This window comes from Apodemus sylvaticus, chromosome 7 (assembly GCF_947179515.1).
Source record: "Apodemus sylvaticus chromosome 7, mApoSyl1.1, whole genome shotgun sequence".
In the NCBI taxonomy this organism is placed as follows: domain Eukaryota; kingdom Metazoa; phylum Chordata; class Mammalia; order Rodentia; family Muridae; genus Apodemus; species Apodemus sylvaticus.
Genome location: NC_067478.1, coordinates 86659680 through 86680789, shown reverse-complemented (window position 1 = coordinate 86680789; position 21110 = coordinate 86659680). Strand labels below are relative to the sequence as shown.

The 21110-nt window shown below is 47.3% G+C and overlaps 1 protein-coding gene across 1 annotated transcript in view; it reads right to left on the bottom strand.

Moving 5' to 3' along the window:
* The window catches only part of Grik4 (glutamate ionotropic receptor kainate type subunit 4), a 436861-nt gene that overhangs the window by 14300 nt on the left and 401451 nt on the right, over positions 1 to 21110 (bottom strand). The window contains exons 15-19 of the mRNA XM_052188602.1: positions 15345 to 15454; positions 12457 to 12630; positions 8580 to 8745; positions 6694 to 6919; positions 1949 to 2077 (exon numbers count right to left, since the gene is read on the bottom strand). Coding sequence (XP_052044562.1) covers positions 1949 to 2077; positions 6694 to 6919; positions 8580 to 8745; positions 12457 to 12630; positions 15345 to 15454 — 805 coding nt within the window. The remainder of the gene's footprint in view (positions 1 to 1948; positions 2078 to 6693; positions 6920 to 8579; positions 8746 to 12456; positions 12631 to 15344; positions 15455 to 21110) is intronic.

Below are 21110 nucleotides of genomic sequence, written 5' to 3'. Positions count from 1 at the left end.
GCATTTTCAAAATCTATTTTGTTATATCCAATCTGCAAGCATGTCCTGATATGTTGCTCTGTAGTTCCCTCATTATTTTCCTCCAGGAATAAAATATAACCGAGTCTCCTCTACACTCAACCCAATCTTTCCCTGTAGTCTGGCCAGTACTGAGGCTGTTTGATGATCTTTCCTGAAACTTCAAGATCTTTAATGGTAAATCTGTATGGATTGCTTTTTCTCAGGCGAATGTATCTCATCATACCTCAGCATCTCCTATTGTTGGATGGATGGCTGACAGTTGGAAATGAGTCCTTTGTAGACATATGACAGAACATGGCCCATGTTCCAGAGCAGAGCAATAATAGTTGGGATGCTCTAGGCCCTTCGTGTGAACAGAACCTAGTACTCTCCGGCCTCTGATTCTCCTTCCCAGCAAGTTTACAGCACACTGGTTTCTATAGTCATCACAAATGCAGAAGTGAGCTCAGCTACGTTAACTAGATGCTTACATTTACAGACTAGCCATGGGTGGAGCTGGGATTCAAATGAGATCTGCCAAAGCCCCACCCCCACCCCCACCCCCCGCCCGTGTCCACTCATGGCCATCCCAATGGGTGGCTCTGGCCTTTGGGAAGGGCGCATCTCAAGAAGTGTATGGATTCATGCCTTCCAAAGAAGGCAGGATTTCTTTTACATTATTTATAACAAGTCTCCTAGAGCCATATCCCTAAAACCTGGCCGTGCCAGATGGATGCCTACATATAAACACTTAGAAACACAGTGGCTCTCAATGTCTTGTGGGGATAATCATTCATGTCCAGCAGAAAGGCAAGTGTTTGCTCTCCTTCATCCTACTCCTTCTGAAGGGAGAGCATGCACAGGTAAATCTGGTGCATATTTTAGTGAGGCTGCAAGTACACTGCAAAGGTGACCAGATAGATGATTTATTGTCCAAGTCAGGATATGTTGAGAATATTAGCTATCCAAAAATAACTAGCAGGCATAAGTGAGTCTGTAGTAGGTGTAATCAGAACTCACCTATGTCTCCTGGGTGCTCAGGTACACTCTGCACTCTTCACTGCACATACAGCCTGTGGCTGCTTTGCATTCAACCCAATGTAGTGTTCATCCTTTTATTTACCATCCATCCGTCTGTCCAGCTGTCCATCCGTCCACCCATCCACCCAACCACCCATCCATCCAACCATCTTTTCTTTGTTTCTTTCTTTTAAGAAAATATCCTATAATGGCCTTTGGAAGGCAAACCCCACCCTTATTAAATCTTCACTCTAATAAAAGTAGAAAGTGAGCAAACAAAGAAGTAGGAGATGCTGTATGGTAGCAGTACAGCCTTGAAAGAAAGAGGTTTGGGTAGGAGGGGCGGGAGTCCTTTCTGGGGGAGCCTGGGAAGTGAACTGGTGCTCTGGCTCCAGGGTAGATGCAGGATGGGGGAGGCTTGGGGGGTTCAGAAATAAAAGAGAGAGTGTTGGGGGGTGGGGCTGAGTAGATCACATTGGGCCATGAGGCTCCAGGGAACCTGAAACTTACACGATGAGTGTGATAGGAAGTTGCTGAAAGGCCCATGCAGAAGGATGCTGGTGGTCTAATTTGCATCTTAAACTCGAATCACTCTGGCCACAGTCAAGACACATAAATGGGAAAAGGAGATCAAGCTATTGCAACCAACCACCCAGGAGGGAAGGGAGGAGGACAGATGTGTGGGCTTGAATGAGAATGTCCCCCATAGCATTTGTATGCTTGGTCTCCAGTTGGCGATACTGGTGCCTAGAGTAGAAATGACTCTGGGGATAGGTCTGGTCCCTAGCAGCCCAATCTAAGCTTTGGTGTCAAAATATCCTACAAGTGATTGCTTGAACTTTGCACTGGAGAACAAGGCCATGTTTGTTCTTTCAAGTAGTGGGGAAGAGCCAAGGGTGCTTATCTTTGGCTCTGTAGTCCTCCTTACCTTTGGCTCTGTGGTCCTCCTCCTTGGGACATTTTCCCCCTTCCCACCACTTCCGCTTCAGAATTTCCAGGCGGTTGTTCTCCTGCAGCTGGAGAATGGCCAGGTCAAACTCATCCCGGAACACTGAGCCTATGGAATCAAAGGAAAACCCAGTGCGTGGTGTCATTGTTCTTCTAGACACATGGTGCTCCCCTCCTCAGCATCCTTTCTGGCCACTCTATCAACCTGAATCTTGGGAGGGATACAGACACAGCAGGTGGCACCTGTCTCCAAGACCACTCTCCTCTAGCTCCATCTTCTCTGCTAAAAGAAGGGCTTTCTGGTTTACACAGCCTTTTCAGTTCCTCCAATTCCTTTCTGCCACATAACTAACATGGTCATCTGATGATGAAAGACCCTGGCATGGGCTGAGTAATGGCTTCTCAGACATTTGCATTACACATCTCCCTGCCTAGCACGCTCACTTTCAAAGGTAAATAAAGGGCCCATCATAACTCAACAACTTGCACAATGAAACTCAGGAAACTGGATGGAGATCTGCCTGTTAGCCTCTAGGAAGCCACCATCTGAATTCATGTGACAGGAATCTCTCGGTCAAATGTCCAACTTTCTACTTCATATCTATTCATTTTTTGGGCACGTGTGACTTTTGTCACCATATTCTTTATAATCATTTACCATAGCCAGCCATCAACCACTGAAGGAAGAGTTAACCACATCATCCTCACATCCCTCTACATAAAGAAGCCAGTCACCAGATGTCCCTAACTCTCATAGCTGAGTTCATCAGAGCCTACAGCCCTGCCAATCACTCCATGTCCCTGTTGCCCTTTCTCTACCAAACAGAAGGCTCCTTTCTATTGGATACAGTTGTTTGAAAAGTTTTCGAATAGAATATGGTGGAGGAGTTTTGGTTTTAGGATCCAAGTCTAATCATAAAAGAATGGGCTTCAGTGGATTCAAAAAAAGCTCAATGTTCTACAACAGTGAGGTCTATGATCATTAAGGAAAAACTGTCAAGAGACTTGGAAAACAATTTGGTTGCCCAGTTTGCTTTCCCAATCCCTACAAAGATCCTGTGTAGATAGGCACCTCTGGGAATGCCTATGATCTTGGGTACAAGGGGAGCCTGAGCAAGGCAGTGAGGGTTTTTCCACATGAAATTTGTGTAGGAATCACCTGGGGATTTTGTTAAATGGAAGGTTCCAGTTCAATAGGTTCAGGGCAGGACCCAAAATTCTGCATTTTGGGTAAACTCCAAGGCGATACGCAAGCTGTTGGGCTGTAGACTGCAGGACTGTACAGTAAAGTCAGTTGTACCTAAAGAAAGGTACAACTGTACCTAAAGAAAGTTGAGTGACTCATTATGCAGTCAATTATGAGGCAAGATTCAGATCCCCCGAGGTTATACTCCCTGCCATTCTTCCAGTAGGAGGAAAGAGAGTTACTACAGAGTGCGTGACGTGGTTAGGACCAGGGAAAAGAAGAAACCCAGTAAGGAAAGAATGGAAACTGAATCAGATGGCTCTGGAGCAGAGAAAGCAACCAGGCAGCGGGCAGAACCGCCTTCAGTGGCAGCCCCTGGACCACTGAGTGAACCCACGTCAAGCCTGCAGCCTTGAATGTATTTGTTGTGGAAGCCCATGAACAGGCGTGTAATACACACTTGTAGTGAACGAGTACATGAACAAGTTGCCCTGCAGATGTGGACAGATGGCAAGCTAACACTAAGGCCTTTCTATCCAAACCCACAGTGGTCCAGGGGCTGCCACTGAAGGCGGCTCTGCCTGCTGCCTGGTTGCTTTCTCTGCTCCAGAGCCATCTGATTCAGTTTCCATTCTTTCCTTACTGGGTTTCTTCTTTTCCCTGGTCCTAACCACGTCACGCACTCTGTAGTAACTCTCTTTCCTCCTACTGGAAGAATGGCAGGGAGTATAACCTTGGGGGATCTGAATCTTGCCTCATAATTGACTGCATAATGCATCAGTAGATGTTGTTCCTAGCTTCACTTGAGGTGAGATCATGAACCTCCCCACAATATACCTCCACCCCATCTATCCTGTGCTGGCTATCTGGGGGACTCATACCTCGATATAGTCTGTTCTGCAAAGTATTGTGTTTGAAGAGTGGTATCCTAGGTTCAAGTCTTCTCTTTCTAGTTTGTGACCCTGGACAATTTCTATTCTCTGCAGCCTGGGTATAGCTAAGTCCACCTCTCACGTGGCACAATTAAGTGAGCTAATACTCATAAAATGATATCACGACAAGGTCAAGACAAAGGCCTTCCGCTCCATTTTTTTTCCTTGGTTACAAATACAAATTTCTAGAGATGATCTCTTTCACCTCAACTATGTGTGGTCAAGTTCCATGTGAAAGGAAGCACTTGACATTTAGGCTAAATTTACTGAGTCACCAAAGTATTACCAAGGTGCACCCTAAGTTCATTTCATGATCTACCCGACCATCTTGAAAGAAATGTCAGCCAGTACATTTCCCAAAGAGGCTTAAAATCTGTAATATTAATGGGCACTGAAAAAATATGACTGGTAAACAGACTCTATGAAGATTTGCCAGTGCTAACAGAGCTTTAACAGAGTAAAGCTCTGGTCTACACAGCCTCAGGTGTCAGACCCAACAGCGTTCAGAGAGGACTTCCATTATTGCCCAGGTTCATTTGGTTGCTTTCCAGTGTTCTAAGAAGCAATCTGCTTTTACCAAACAGAACTATGGGAAAAATGAGGACACTAATATTCCCCAATGAAGGCTAAGTATGAGACACCTAGGAAAGGCACATGACCGACTACAGCCCTAACCCACACAGTGACTCCCTGAGTAGGTATGAGAAACATAACCCTATTACTTGGATAACCGAAGCTCGGATATGTTAAAGCACCTCTCTGAGGTACCACAGCCAGGTCTCCTTGACTCCAAGTCCATGCTCATTATATTCCAAGGTGTGAATGAGTTCTGCAATTTATAACACGTCCAGTCAGAGAAAGATCGATTCAAGGATATAAAATGTGACTACAAGGACTGCATGCCAAAGATCAGAGCTCTCACATGCTAATGTCCCCACATCTTGATTCTTCTACCTGCCACCTTCTTCAGGAACAGCCTTATATCAGGAGAGCTTGACACAGTGGTGAAGTCAATGCTCCACATAGAATCACCCAAAGGCTGCAGTTAGATCCCTCATAATCACAACGGCTGAATGAATTTCCAGATTTCCTGGTAGTAGAGCTATCAGTAAAGTAAAACGCCCTTGAGAAGCCGGCTGCGGCACCGTTCTAGAAGTCAAAAGATTTACAAAACCAGATGGCACCCAGTGAATGCATGGTACATTAGTGCCCATTCTCAATGACCCACACCAAGTTGGAGTAGACAGAGTAGTGAAATCTACATAGAATTTGAATGTCATCTCCTGTAATCCTGTCAGTGAACTATAATCAGCAAGGTGTGTTTATCTCAGTGCTTGTAGCACGTCTTTCTTCCTGCTGTTAGTAGAGATGTTACTCAACAGAGAAATGGCCAACATGCCAAACTAAGAGACAAAGAGAACAAGGCCTAAAGTCTTGGCTGGGGCATCAATAATCTTCAATAGTTAGAATTATCCCCGAACAGTGAATGAACAGATAAGTAGTCAACTAGCTCTTTAATTACTAATTAGGGAGCTGGGGAGATGGCTGAGTTGGTAAGGTACTTTCGCTGCAAATGCAAGGACCTGAATCCAGATCTTTAGCACCCAAGTAAAAATGGAGACATGGTGGTACACACCTGTAATCCTAGTGATGAGGAGGAAGAAACAGGAAGACCTCAGGGCTTAGTCTAGCCAGAGCAGTGAGAACCAGATTCAGTGAGAGATTGTATCTCAAAAGCTAAGATAAAGAGCAACTGAGAAAGACATCCAATGTCAGCCAGTGACTTCCACACGTGTGCATGTGTACGCGCGCGCACACACAGACACACATACACACACACAGACACACACAGACATACACAGACACACACAGACACATATACACACATGGACACACAGACACACACATATATACACAGACACAAATACACACATAGACACATGCACACATGCACACATAGATACATAGACACACACATACATATACACACACATATACACATACACACACAGAGACACATACATTCACACACACACACACACACACACACACACACACACACTTATTTCTGCTTAGAGGTACATGTGCAGTCAGGTGGTGGTAGCACAGGCCTTTAATCCCAACAACTCAGGAGGCAGAGACAAGCAGATCTCTGAGTTCAAAGTCAATCTGGTCTACAGAGTGAGTTCCAAGACATCTAAGACTATAAAGAGAAACCCTGTCTGGAAAAACCACAAAAAAAAAAAAGAAAAAGGAAGGAAGAAAGGAAGGAAGGGAGGGAGGGAGGGAGGGAGGGAGGGAGGGAGGGAGGGAGGGAGGGAGGGAGGGAGGGAAGGGAGAGAGGGAGGGAAGGAAGAAAAGGAAGGAAGGGAGGGAGGGAAGGAAGAGAAGGAAGGGAGGGAGGGAGGGAGGAAAACAAGTACATGTGCATATGCTTGCTTGCTTGTTTTGTTTTGTTTTAACCATAAGGAAGCCAACCTAAAGTCGTTCTCAAACCTGTTGGTTCTGGAGACAGGCTAATGGATTCTAGACAGCATTCAGTGGCTTTGGCTGCCCTGACCCTGCCTGGAGGAAGCTATACCCAAAGGTCACCGCTCTCTTGCATACCGACGGGCATGCCAATCCCATAGCCCTTGGTGTCCAGCAGGCCCCCGATCTGAGTGAGGTTGCAGTTCCGCTGCCGGTAGTACTCGTTCATGGTGGACTCCAGCAGGAAGGCATAGTTGGAATTCAACACCCTGGCAATCCCTTCCTCTGTGCTCTTCACAAACACGCTTGGCTGCTTGGAGTACATGTAATTCCACATGCGTTGATAGGTCTGGTAACGGGAATTCTGGGGGCAACATCAGAAGGAAGCAAGGTTGAGAGATAAGAAAGCAAACATTAGCCTAAAAACGGAGGGCATCAAAGAATCACGAGGTCAGCCCTTCTGCTGCTGTACCCCACATCATAGCCGATCACCTCTTCCTTTATATCACCTCGCCCTGAGAGGGTCACTGCCATTGCATAATGGAGGAGAGACCTGTGCCTTTAATAGGAGATGAGGAAGGGACTTGTCCTGTGAATTCTGCGTACCAGTCAACCACTGGTTCTGTCTCAGCTACTCTCCAGAATTCCTTCAGCACCAACCTCCTCAGACAGGCAGAATTCAAATTCTGGTTATAAACCTTCATTGTCCCTCAGTTTGGGACAGTGCATGCAAGTTCATTCAGGACTAATAAAGAGACAGGCCTGAAGTAGTGTGGATGTCTCCTACCTACCCTAAGCCAATGTATCAACTCCACCACCCAAGGCTGCCTTCTGTTTTACCAATAATAACAGGACTGAATTCTGGGGGTCCATCCAAACTCTGTTTGTACAAAGTCTTCCCTGTCCCTGTGTCAACAGGCATAGAGATTCCTATGGAAAACAGACAGCAGGCCTTGGGCCTGTCTCCTGTGAAAACACGTTTCTTGGATGTTCATTGGTTAGACACCAGGAGCCCCTGGGGGAAATCTTCCCTGGAGTTCTCAGACATGAAAACTGCTATTCTGCTCGGCCTGCTTCTGTCAATCCTGGTGATCAATCAGCTTGGCTGCCACTATACTATGGCAGGGGCTTCTCCTGAGACTTACAAGGCAATATCCCAAAGAACCCAAATGTGTCTGCTCAGGAGAACCCATCAGTCTAGGAGAAGTGACCAGGCCATCTTTATTAAGCATTTCTTAATAGGCACACTATTTTCACTACTGTGCACATGCACAGGTGCATGTGTTTATATTTATCCATAGGCATGCATGTACAGGTGATTTGGGGGTGTCTTATAATTCTCCACCTTGTGTTTTTGATGCAGGGGTCTCCTCACTGAGGCTGGGGCCCACTGACTGACTGGTTATCCTACTGACAAGTGAGCTCTGGGTCCACTTGTCTGTGTTTCCTCTCCTCTAGTACTGGGTTACCAGTGGTGCATGACCACACCTACTTTTGATTCCGGCAGCTAGGGACCCAGACTCAAGTTTTCATGCTTGCACAGTAAGCATTTTACCCACAGAGCCACCCCTGGCCCCGTATTATTCCAATCTTGCTTTGTCTAAGTACTAACTATAAAACCCAACTTGCTTTTTAAAATTTAAATAAGAGTATCAGCTCCATCCAATGCAGTAATGTAAACAAGACTGCAAGCCTGATCCACAGCATACAGTGCACATAAAACAAACACAGAACTATTATAAATTTAGCAGGTTTCATCACATTAGTTCTAAAACCATTTCAAGTATTACCAGCTGCTTCTGCGCAACAATATGGGATAGGTTGATGTTCATACAAAATCCTCCAGGGACCTCATTCTGGGGAAATTTTTTGGAACAAGAGGAAACTAGGCCCTGCAAAGACCTCTAAGGTAGATGCTCGAAAGAGGGAAAGAGATGGGCAGAGATGTTTTGATCTTGGATGCACATGTATCTGAGCTTCCTTTCGCCCTCCCCCATGCTGGTGAGAGGCCAGGTTGTATTTACTTGGAAGAAGGTCATGCTGGAGCCTCCATGAATCGTGCCGTACTCAATGGTGGTCTGGTCAGCCAGGTCATCCACGGACTCAATGGGCACTTCCATGCGCTGCACAGTCAGGAAGGCTGCCAGGTTGGCCGTGTAGGAAGAGATGATGATCAACGTGAATGCCCACCTATGCAGGAAGACACCAGAGAGGCTTCATTGCCCTGGCATTGCCAGGAGGCTTAGGCTCCTGAGTCCAGTCCTGCTATGATGCAGGAGAGAGCAGGTATCTTTCTTTGAAAGAGAGATCAGCTCAGTGTAGGGAGGGGAAGGACGCAGGGTATACAATATCGAGAGACATGAACTAAATTTGCAAATGTTACTTGGAAGATAATAATTGGCTGTAGGGTTTTCTTTTCTTATTTCTGAAATGTGATTACTTGCATATAGTCCATGCACACGAGGGTCTGGGGACCATCGGAGAGGAGCCAGCCAATGAGGTGAGGGCTTTGTGCGAAGCTACTGCATACTGCCATGTACTGAATACCTAACACGAGCAATATCCACTTCCTCAGCTAATCCTTACAACTCAGGGAGACGAACACACTATCCAACCACTGCAGGAAGCAGAGTGAGGCTCTGGGAAGCACCTTGATAAATACTGATACAGTTGAACACAGCCACGTCTACAACCATTACAGCAGAATGTCTTCGATGAAGATGAGCTTGTGAAAAGCGACTTTGGACTGCTGAGAAGTTGAAATTGGAAAACCCTCTGACAATGGACACGCTGCTTCAGACTTTCCAGACTATTTTACGGAGTCGCTCACATTTCATTTGAAATTTGAATAACTCTGCAATGCAGGCAGCATATATGCCAGCGGCAGTGTGTTCAGTCTGGTAGGTTAAGCAAGCTTTTCCCATCTGCTCGTTAGGACGGAGCTACATCAGTACCTGTTTGTGCTTAGGTGGCTCAGACATAGATCTGAGTACCACGGATCAGGCTGGAGAATCACCAATTCAGGATCAGTGGCGTCTCTATTCACAAGGGTCTGCCCAGTGTGCAGACACTGCTACGTTAATGCATTGCATTTGCCATGGGACTCAGCAGCTGGCAGCTGCCAGGTAGATTTTCAAGACCAAGAAATCCCATTGTCCCCTTTGTGGTTACCAAGAACTCTAGCTGGATGCCTGCCCGGAGAGACACAACAGGGCCATCCACCAACTCAATGGACTTGTATATGTTACAAGGAGGTGGGGTATTTTGTTTTGGGGGTTGTTTTTTATTTGGTTGTTGCTCTGGTCATCAATAGGATGGCAACAGAAGTCCTTGGGTTTTCCTGGGTTTACCTATCTAACACATGGGGATAATGATACCTGCTCCACACATCTCTGGGTCCTGGCAACAGGAAATGAGGTACTGCCATTTGTGACCAGCCATCTAGGACAAGCCAGATGAACACAGGAGCTAGAGAAATGTGGAGAAGCCTCCAGGCTGGCGAGGGGATAAAAAGCATCTGGCTACCTCCCCGATGCTTTCTCAAGCAGGGACCCCTAAGTGACAGGCTTCCCACCCTACTCAGGACTCACTCTCTGCACCCCACCCCCTTTGACTCTGAACATTGTGACCATCCCTAGGGCCATTCCTGAGTTCAGCAGCAGCCTGGATACACTGAAGAGAAGCAGAGTTAATATATCTTGAATGTAGACATGGCCGCAGAGCTGTCTAGGAGCTCCTCTCGGGCTCGTGGCCTGACTCTGGTGCCTGGTCTTTCCCAGGTGTCGTGTACATGTTTAGGGCCATGGTCATAAGGGTGAGCTGTCAGCCAGTTCAATTGACCTAGTGCAGGCCAAGCTATGCCAAGGAGTTGGTGGGGCTGTGCCCTGCATTTGAGGATGTTAGCAGTTGTAAAGCTGGCACTCTTCTGAACAGTGTGGCACTTTCTGTCCCTTGCTCTGGCTGGGAGGCCAAGGTGGGTCACAGTGGTCCTGTCTTCTGATCTTCCACTCCCCTAGGGGACTAACTAAACCTTGACTTTAATAATCTCAGAACTCAGGAGCCAGAAACACTTGCTGATAACTGTGGACAGGGGACTCCTCAAGGTCTCTCGTGGCTGCTCCTTGCTGCAGTGTTCCTCTCCCAGAATGTTCTGGAACACAGTGACCCAGTCATCGGAGGCCTGCTCTTTAGAGCAGCACCCTGCAGGATGTGGGCTTCTACAACTCTGGAGGAAGGCTTTCCCTGGGTGCAGTCGGGAGCCTATGGCAGATGTGACAGACAAAGAAAACTGGCCCCAGGCACACCAGTGGCAAAGAGCACCTAAAGGAACCAAACAAACACCCTTCGATGCTCCTCTTCCAAGGCTTCTGCCTAGCTTTCCTAGGCTTCAAGGGAGTTACATGACAGGCTCTTCTGAGACAGTGTCCTCTTCTTGGGGACACAAAGCCTAGTTCTGTATGTTAGTCTACTCAGTAACTTCTTGGTAATATCTGGGAACAGGCGAAACATCTTGCCCTAGTGGTTTAAATCCTGCCATATTTTGTATTTATGAGAGCAAATGAAAACTCTAGATAGAAAGATGTCTTGTCCCAGCTACTAGCCCAGTTCCCAGAACAACTCTGCTGTCTGCTTCTAGACCAACTATGTGACCTAGGCACTAGTAACACAGGATGAAAATACCTCATCTCCTCTTCCTTTGGCTGAAACAGGCTGAGGAGGAGGCAGGAGGACCAAGGCTGTAATTTCTGAGAGCTACCACAGTCAAATCTAGGTGGTTAAGAGAGGATCCAATACTTGTATTTTGCAAACTTGTCTCTCTAGGCTGCCTATGTTCTTCATTTTCCTACTTTCTACATAGCTTCTGTAAGTTTTCGAAGAACTTTCCAAATGTTGAATGTTTTGCCCATCAGAGAATCTAAGAGCTTGACCATTCCTGCAGCTCCTGAGATAGACAGGTTAGCCTCACAGAGCCAGGAGCTGTGGACAAGGCTCAAGGGGTAATGGTGGAGCCTTGCTGCACAAAGCCTCCAACTGGAAACCAGGGGCTGATGCTCGGGGAGTACTGGTTGACCAGGAAGACAGAGGCTGGGAAGGCTGGGAAGGGAGAGCAGAGGAGCCTGACCTGCAGGGACTTTACAGCAGGTTTCTTTGCATAAATCTGCATATGCCCTCTCTTGTCCAAGCCACTAAGTCAACCTTCAGGTCAAGATGTTATTTTGCTATAGAGTATCTAGGCTGTTTCCCTTTGTTTGTTTGTTTGTTTTGTTTTTCTTTCTCTTCCTTCCTTCCTTTCTTTTCCTTCCTTTCATTCATTTACTCATTCTTTCTTTCCTTTTCATTTATTTTTCTCTCCCTTCCTTCCTTTCTTTTCTTTCCTTCCTTTCTTCCTTCCTCCCTTTTTCTTTCTTTCCCTCCTTCCTTCCTTTCTTCTTTCTTTCTTCTTTCTTTGTTTCCTTTTCCTTCCTTCTCTTTCTTTTCTTCCTTTCTTGTCTGTCTGTCTGTCTCTCTCTCTCTTACCTTGGTTCTCCTCTGTACCCAGACCCCAGAGAGGGCTAGGTGCTAGGATAGAGTATATAGTACTGATCCTTTATCCCCCCTGACCCCACTTCCCATATTCACATTGCCCGCCACTCTCTGAACTTTTAAGACAGCTGGCTCCCTGCCAGGGTCTACCTGGCAAGGCAAATCTTCCTGGTTGCTTTCCTTGCCATTGGAAAGAGCCTGTCTGTTTCTCTGTGTAGTGCTAGCTATCCTGGAACTCCCTCTGTATGCCAGGCTGGCCTCAAATTCAGAGCTCTGCCTGCCTCTGCCTTCCAAGTGCTAGGACTGAGGGCATGCACCACCACCACCCAGCCTCGGGTCTCTATTTAGTCTAATTCTGGTTCTGCTGCTAGGCCTTACCAGACACCACTGACACAGCGGGTGGACAGGGCTCGAGGGGCGATGGTGGAGCCTTGCTGCATGAAGCCTCCAACTGGAAACCAGAGGCTGTTGCCCAGGGAGTACTGGTTGACCAGGAGATTACACCGGCCCTGCGCACAAGGATGTGGACTGTACCACTCATAAGGGGTTAACCTGCAGGAGAGAAGACCACATTCCTAGGGTGAGGAGGGGTAGATGTAGGGTGCTGGAGAGCCCCACAGCTCATCTTCCTGGCCGTACCTGTGTGATAGGATCCATTACTTCCCTCTGCTAGACCTGGATTCTTGGATTTATTTTTCCCATGGAGGGGGTGAGGTAGGCTGGACTCACCCCCTTCAATAGTTTGAAAAGTTGGTGCTTCTCAAACTATTTTTATTGAATCCTTCAAATAAATACATTTCTCTCTTGAGTAACACTCAGGTGTTCAACTCCAGTATTTAAAATGACTAAACGTGATGGCTTTGTCAGAAAGGTGGTGGCCATCAGGGGTGGGCAGCATGGAAGGCTCCTTGCTTTTTTGTAGCAAATTCCCAAGGAGACCAGGAAAAGTTTCCAGGGTCCCATAAGGTCCCATCTTAAAAGCTCTCACCCTAGTTCTATAGGTCTCAAACTCCAGCTACATCAGAACTGCCAGGGAGGCTTGTTTTAACAAGTCCCTGTGTAACAAGCCTGTGAGTTACATGAGGACTAAAAACCTGGAAGGTCCTGAGTGGTGTGGATGGCTCCAGGTCCATATCCACACTGACAGCCACTGACTCCGTCTTATCAGATGCAGTGTCTTAGATCCCAGCCTTAGAGATGCAGATGTACAAGCATTAGCACTCCCCGCTGTGAGGGAACTTTGATGGTGTGCTGGCTTGGGGTGGCTGCCTGGAGTTTAATTTTCCTGCTCTAAAATCTCACCCAGAAGTATAGCATATGAAGATGAAAGTACAACCTGTCTGAAGGAAGAGGCACAGGGGCTTCAGAGTTCTCAGTGCCCACATGTGTCTGAAGGCTCCCAGGAGCCTTTGCACTCCGTGGAACCCATGTGCCAACGGTTGCCTTAGAGCAGAATATCCCAGGTTTGCATAGCATACAAATATGCAGTCATATGATTAGCCTTTTAATGACTTTTCTATTTTCATTCTTTGAGACAGGGTCTCACTCTAGCCCAGACTGGCCTGAAGCTTACTACATAGCCCAGGTTAGACTCAAAGGTGTGCTAGTCCTTCTGCCTCAGCATCCTACCACAATAGACTAACACATTTTCTTTTGTTGTTATTGCTGCCCTTGCTGTTGTTGTCATCATCATTACAATTATTTGCTAATGCCAGATTTGGGACAGTATGTGGGTGTAGTGGCCACAAAGGAGGGTGCAGAGCCCATCTTGTGTGTTTACACAGTAACAAATCCCTAAGACCCTTTGCAGAACCTTAGAGGTGACGTGAAAGCTGTGTAGACTCCATTAGAACCGACTGTCCACACAAACAGGCTCAGCCACAGGGGGCCAAAGAGGATCTCGGAGCAGCGGAGCCTGGATCTCACAGACAGCTTCCTAAACACAGCAGCAGACAGCGCTGCGAAGTGGAGAGCGGAAGTGTCAGGCAGCATGCGAGCTCCCGCACCTCGCCAGCTGTCACTGACAACAGACACTTGACAGTGGCGATGCCTATGAGGCCAAGAGGGGTGGGTGTTGTACAGGAGCAAACTCCTGTGCCTTTGAAGACTACTAGGTGGCCACAAAGGCTGTTTGATTTTGCCTTTGATCGCTACGAGAAGAGGCACACCGAGGACATGCAAGACCCCATACACTCCTGTTGCCTTTCTTGAGTGGAAAGAGCACGGGCTCCCCAATCCACAGATGGAACACAACCTAGGGGAGACCCCCCACTCTGAGAGATAGAGCAGGGGGCCAAAGGATCATCTGGCCCCGATGCTGTGGTCTGGAGACAAGGGGAAGTCACTTGCCACAGAGCCTCTGTCAGATTTCTAGCTCATTCTAAGCTATTCTCCACTCCCATTCAGCAATCCCCTGTGGTAAACTGAGGGCTGAGCAGAGGGGCTGGTGGGGAGAACTTGAGTGGGTGGAAGGTGGCTTGTCCTGAAGTTCAGGCTACCTTAGTTCAGGGGCAAACGACCCCCTCTATGTAGCACATTCTCAGGAAGTTCACAGCTCAGGGATACCCTGGAGCGCTTCCATAGAACCAGGAACAGTTCCTGGCTTCTGCGGGACGAAGGGAGGCTAATTTCCGTTGGCCCTGAACCCTGGCCATCTCTCCCAACTCAGTACTGGGCACAGACGTACCCTCTTGTTGCCTGCAACCCTCTGTAATTTTTTTGTTCGCCATGACAGCTGTGTTTTCAGAAGCAGAGCCAGCCTCTGCAGAGGAGGCATTCTCCCAGGCCTGTGTTACTGTGGCCTCTGGTCCAGCCTCCCCCATCTCTCCCCCCACTCTGTCTGGATTTGCAGGCTCCGTTTCTTGTCATTTAGGACTTTAGGACAGACCATGGCAGGGTAGCTAAATACACCATGTTTAATGAGAGCCATCTTCCTGTCACCCCCTCCCTCTCCTCTCTTTCCCTAAGCTCCTATCCAAGTTGGGGCGGATGGCAAGGGTGCAGGAAGCCAGAATACCAAAGCAAATCCAGACCAGCAAACCTGCCCGCACGGCGCATGGTAGGGAACACATGCACAGACAGATGGACGGGTAGTGTGAGGTTGACAGCTGGGCAGAGAGCATTTCAGGGCCCCAGTCCCTCTGCCATCTCTATTTGGCACCAAGGTCTTCTAAACCATCCTCTCCTCCTCCCACTCCCGCCCCATGCAGTTCCCAGAGTGGACACGAGGTGGCGGTGTGAGGACAGGGAAGGGAAGGGAAGAGTACCGAGCCACCAGGAAGAGGACACAGCTGACGGCCAGATAAGCTAGAAGCATGAAGAGCCAGACTCCTGGAGAAAAGGGGTCCAGAAAGGAGAAATAGCCCGGTCTGCGTCCCTGAAAATGGAGATGAAAATAAGATTCACTATACATAGTCAGAATGGCTTGGGGCAGGGCAGGGCATGAGAATTGGCTTGGACCTAGCATTTTGGGGATACTCTGGGTGATTCTAACAATGACAGGGCTGCTGCTGCGCTGAACACCTTGTAAACCCCGATGTGCAGACGAACAGCAGCGTGGACCTGTCTCTTCCTGGGACAACGAGGCTTTTTGCTGAGCAAATCTGCCAGCCCTTGACACCTGTGACGTACTAATCTGGGGCTCAGGAGAGCCTGTGAGATGAGGTTGCTGCACCAGGGTCTGACCTCAGCACCTCTCTTTAACGTCTGCATCTTTCTCCTGAGAGTGTTAATAAGGCTGGTTTCCTTGGCTTTTTGCTCTACACTGTGTTCTCAGACAACAGAAACAAAGTCCCGAGGTACCCTCAGCCGATTATCTTCATTTTCCTAGTGTAGAAACCCAATCCCAAAAGATGCGGCCAAAGTCATGCCGTAGCAAATGGACGACTTGGAGACACATCTTCTAACTCAAAGTCGCCATCCTGTCCCCTCCTGCCACAATGTGCCTTCTGCTCTTGAGGCCGGAGCCAGGAAGGGAAAATCAACACCAAGTTCCCACCGTGTCTCACAAGAAAAGCAGAACCAAGTGTGAAAGGCAGCGTCAAGGCGTCTGCTGCCTTCTCAGCTGTGTGATTCTGCGCAGGTCCCTGATCCTGTCTGGCCTCAGCTAGAGCTGGGCTAGACCAGACCCACTCTCTGAAAGTTGCAGGCTAGCTTGATTACCCTACGGTGTTTCCTTTTTAATTAAAGAGAGCTCACATACACATCTATGTTCCTTTCTTTCTAAAGGAAGCAAACACCCTAGATCAGAATGAACACCTCGTCTCGTAACAATCCGATCTATGGGGGACCAAACGACCCTCAGGGGGTTGCCTGAGACTATCAGAAAACATAGGTATTTACATTATAATTCATAAAAGTAGCAAAATTACAGTTAGGAAGCAGCAACAAAAATAATTTTTGTGGTCATGGGGGTCACCAGAGCATGAGGGACTGTATTACGGAGCTGCAACACTGGGAAGGTTGAGAACCACTGCCCCAGATGGTCTGACTGCACGGGAGCTGAGCAGTGGCTGCCGCCGCAGATGGGGTGTGCTCTCTCCAGCCACATTCCGCTGTCAGCTTTGCTTTTTCTGTTTACTACAGAACCACCAGGCTAGATGCCGTCTAAGGGCCATTTGAAACAGAAATGCTATAATTTTTACGATCTCAGGAATCCAGGAAGTCTGAGGATGTAACTAGAAGTCAATATCACCTTAAGGCAATCTATGAGAAGGTCTGCTTTCCCACTTAAAATGATATCCGTCATGATAGCACCTACTATCTGTATGCAGCGTCTGCCCCCATAGCTTTCTGTGTGAGTGACCCCATGGTACCTGCAGAGCCTTATTCCCCAGAGACTTCAGCTTTTATGGGTGGCATCTCATTCCCTCTTAGAGAACCAGGAGGAACATCCTCAACGCCCTAAGGAAGAGTTTCCCTTTCTCCTGGCACAAAAAGGGACACAGGGTTGCTTTACTACTTGCCCTGCTTGTAGGCAGTCATTCTTGGGACCTGCACTCTTCCTTCAATGTGACCAGAACCTCTTAGGAAGCCTTTATGAAAATAATTTTCTTTTCCTGTATAGCACAAGCCAAGGAGAATCCAAGTGCAATTTCTCACAGTACGTGAACTGTTGTTGATGTTCACAAAATGCTTGATCAGGCTGGTTGGGAAGATGAGTCTGAATAAGAGGCAAAGGCCAGTAACTGAAGGAAAGGAACAGGAGGAGGAGGAGCAGAAGGAGGAGAAGCAGAGGAGGAGGAGGAGCAGGAGGAGCAGGAGGAGGAGCAGGAGGAGGAGCAGAAGGAGGAGCAGGAGGAGGAGCAGGAGGAGGAGCAGGAGGAGCAGGAGGAGGAGCAGGAGGAGGAACAGGAGGAAGAGGAGGAGGAGAGGGACAGGTTAGAGACCAGATCATGAGTGTTTGCTCCCTTCATTACATAAATCCTCTAACAAAAACAAGGGGTCCAGGGACAACAGAATCTGGGACCCTGGTTGCTCACTCCAATGTCTACTACAGGCTGACTGTCTTATTCAGCATCCTAGCATCCAGTGGCAGACACAGAAAGATGCAGAACGTGAAGAACCCACACAGGTGATGAAGAACTCAAAGAAGACCACCCTGCCTACTCTTCTACTGCAGCAGAAACCACCAGCTTCGTCCACTCTCCGAGCCACTCTGGTTCCAGACTGCCTCTTGAACAATGTACGTGAATTCCATGTGACCTGTTAAAATGCTTTTACTCTGTGTCTTTCAAGTGTGAGTCAGCCAGGAAAGGGGAAAAAAAATCTTTCATTGCTGTTTTCTGAATCTGAAGCCCCGTTAGATGTTCCATGTCAGAAATCTATACCTGATTTTATCACAAGCAGTGAACCCGAGAAAGATGGAAGCACCATTTAAAGCTGCCATATTTGGTTAGGGGTGATAAGAAATGTTGCAGAGCTGTGAGAAAAACTCCTAGAGACATGAGTTATACCATGCTGGAGATCACATAAACAAGAAACAAGAAGTAGACATGGCCTCACTAGAAAGCTGTCTGTCACACTTGGCAAGGCAGCCTCTGATTTCACCAATGATTGGCTGACACGGGCCAGAAGAGCGAGGTCTGGGCTGTCAATGGGGATCTGGGTCTGGGTTTAGGCTGAGCCACGCTGTTGGACTAAGAGCAAAGGAAGCATGCTCCTGGCAACATTCTGAATGCCAACCAGTTTTCCTATGTAGATGTTTTGGATTGCTTCCTTCCCAAGGGACACCCTAGTCACTGGGACTTGGCACGAATTATGGTCACATTCCATAGGCATTTCTTCAAAATACCAGCTTCCACTGAACCCCAAAGATGTGTGACAGTGACAGAGATTCTTCCGGAAAACTCGGTATCTCGCTATGCGCTCTTGACTTCAATACCCGAGTTTCCATGCTGACAGACGGAAGAACAGGGACCCAGGGAAGCTGTGTCTCACTCAGATCACTGGTGATGGCTTCAATTTTCCTGGTACTCAGTCATCAAGCTGTGCCGTCGGCACGCCGCGCTACTCCACTCTCGTGGCAGCTGTACCAAGCCTTGTTCGACTCTTAATGTTTGCAACTCGCTCCAATAAACTCCCTAATTAATCCCAGACTTTCTACCCTGTGCCAAGAGAATCCCGATTTATTTGATCCTACCCATTTAAAGTACTCACAAATGTTATTTATCTATCCTCATCATCATTTATTGTGACTGCTGTTTTATAGGCATTCATATTGACTTAGGTGATCAATATAACTGCGGACTGCAGGTGTGGCCAGGGCCATTAGGTGAAGGCAGCCATTCTGAATGTAGAGAAGGGGTGCTTTATGTATCCATCTCTCTCCATACAGCTATAGCCATAGATCTGTGCCATGGAGGTCAAGGACAGGCCATGTCCTGCTGGTGAGATGAAAATTAGAAATAGTTGCCTTGGCTTTTGGACTGTGCTTCGATCTGACCCTACCACAGTTCGCATCTTTGGACATAAGAGAGCTCTAAAGGATTGGTCACCAACTAGCCCATGGTCCAGATTTGTGGCAGCTGTTTGAATTGTTTCATGGCAATGGATCTTCTCATATGAAATATGTCAGTACTGCCTTTTATATTTAAACATCTATTAATTCAGATTTCGGTGTGTTGGAAAATGATATTGTAGAAAGTGCTCTACTTCCTGAAGTCTGGAGCCAACTAATGGGGACACCAGAGCTAGATAAGGCAGAATAAATGGTAAACAAAAATGCTGACTCAGGAGGCAGACTGCCCAGGTGTATGTTGGTGTTTTAGTTAGATACAAGCTCAACCATGACAGGAAAGCTACTTAACCCTTGGGTATCATTTATGTACTCTTTGTACCTTGGGAGTAACAATAAATCTGACTTTATAGGGTTATTTTGAGGACTGAAGATGTAGTAAGGAGTGTGTGTGTGTGTGTGTGTGTGTGTGTGTGTGTATGTGTGTGTGTGTGTCCATGTCCCCACACATTTATCTCTATCTAATAATAGCAGGCAGGAATGAAAGGAAAGATGGTTGTGACAGAGGAGGGACTTTCTTTTATACAGATACCTTCCCCTAGTGGACCAGAAATACTACTTCCTGTCCCATGATGACACAGGTTAAAGATACTTGAGGGAGGAGATGGCCATTTGGCCACAACCACTTTGCCTAATTCTTCAAGTTCCTGTGGTTGTAGCACATGAATCTGAAGAGCTCTCCAGGGTTCTCTGGGGAAGCAACTAAGGGCAACCCAGCCTTCACCCTGAAAGATGGATCTCAGAAACCAGTGGTCTATTTGCTGCTGTTATTCCTTTGTTTTGCTGAAACAAGTAGTCTAGGCTAGACTTGAACTTGCCGGGTAGGTCAAGCCTGCTTCAAACTTATGATCCTCTTGTCTCTGCCTCGTGAGTGCTGGGATTACAGTGATTTGTCATTATGCCTGCCTCTGAGTCCAATCCTTAGAATTATGTCTCTCTTCAGCTTTCCCAAAGAATGAAGCAGACATGAGGCAGCTGCCCTTGGAACTGTGGGCGGGCGGTGCACATCGACGCCATTTTCCTACACACGGCACCAGTGATGTCATCTCTCTTCCTCCTCCCCGTACCCCATCGCTCCAGCATGTCACTGACCCAGATCACTGCCATCTGATCTGGGTCATGTGTTCTGTGTACTTTTGAGTGTCTACAGAATGTAATAGCAGTTTGCAGAGTAGTTTGTTGTTAGATAGTCAAGTGTCAGGAATGGTCAGTGGTCAATAACACATCCTCTAAGGTTGAAAAGGGAAGGAAGCAGCGTATCTGTAACTCATCCTGGGAGGGGCAGATGAAGTTATACACGATTGTAAAAGCTCATGTGGTTAGTCTGTGGTATGGTCTTGCATGGTGAGGCTTAGCACTCACTATGAGTATGAAGCAAGTAAGCAGCTACCTCCCCTCCACACAAAACACCTGGATAGTTGTTTGTCAATATAGCTCACACATGGACATATCTATTCTTACTTCTCTGCTTGGAGATCATACTTGGAGACATTCAAGTTCCCATCCCAGCCTTAACCTTGCCTCACCGAGTGGTCAGTCCTAGGCAAGCCACTCACCATCTCTGGGCGTCTTATTTTTTCTTCTTTCATAATAGCAAAGCATGATGGTGCACATGAAGGACGAATGTGATTGTTAGTAGAACAATGCTGATAAGACAACCTGAGCTCCCAAGGGAGATGTGCTCCATGTGTATATAGCCAATATTAAGATGACTCTCCAGGGATCCACACTTCTATTGGTGGGCTATGCTATCAAGTTATTCAGCTTTAGGGACTTGGACATGATTCATTTTTGACCACCTTAGGACAGACTAATAAGTTAGAAGTGACTCACTAGGCTAGCTTAAAGCTACTTTCCATGTTCCTAGACAGCTTTGCTGAGATGAAACAGACCAGCCTGGAAAACAGAGAACACACTCAACGAACGCTAGACACTAGCACCACGTTGGCATTTATTCCTCTCTCACTTTTTAATCGCTGCCTGTCTTAGTCACTGTTCTGTTGCTGTGAAGGAACAC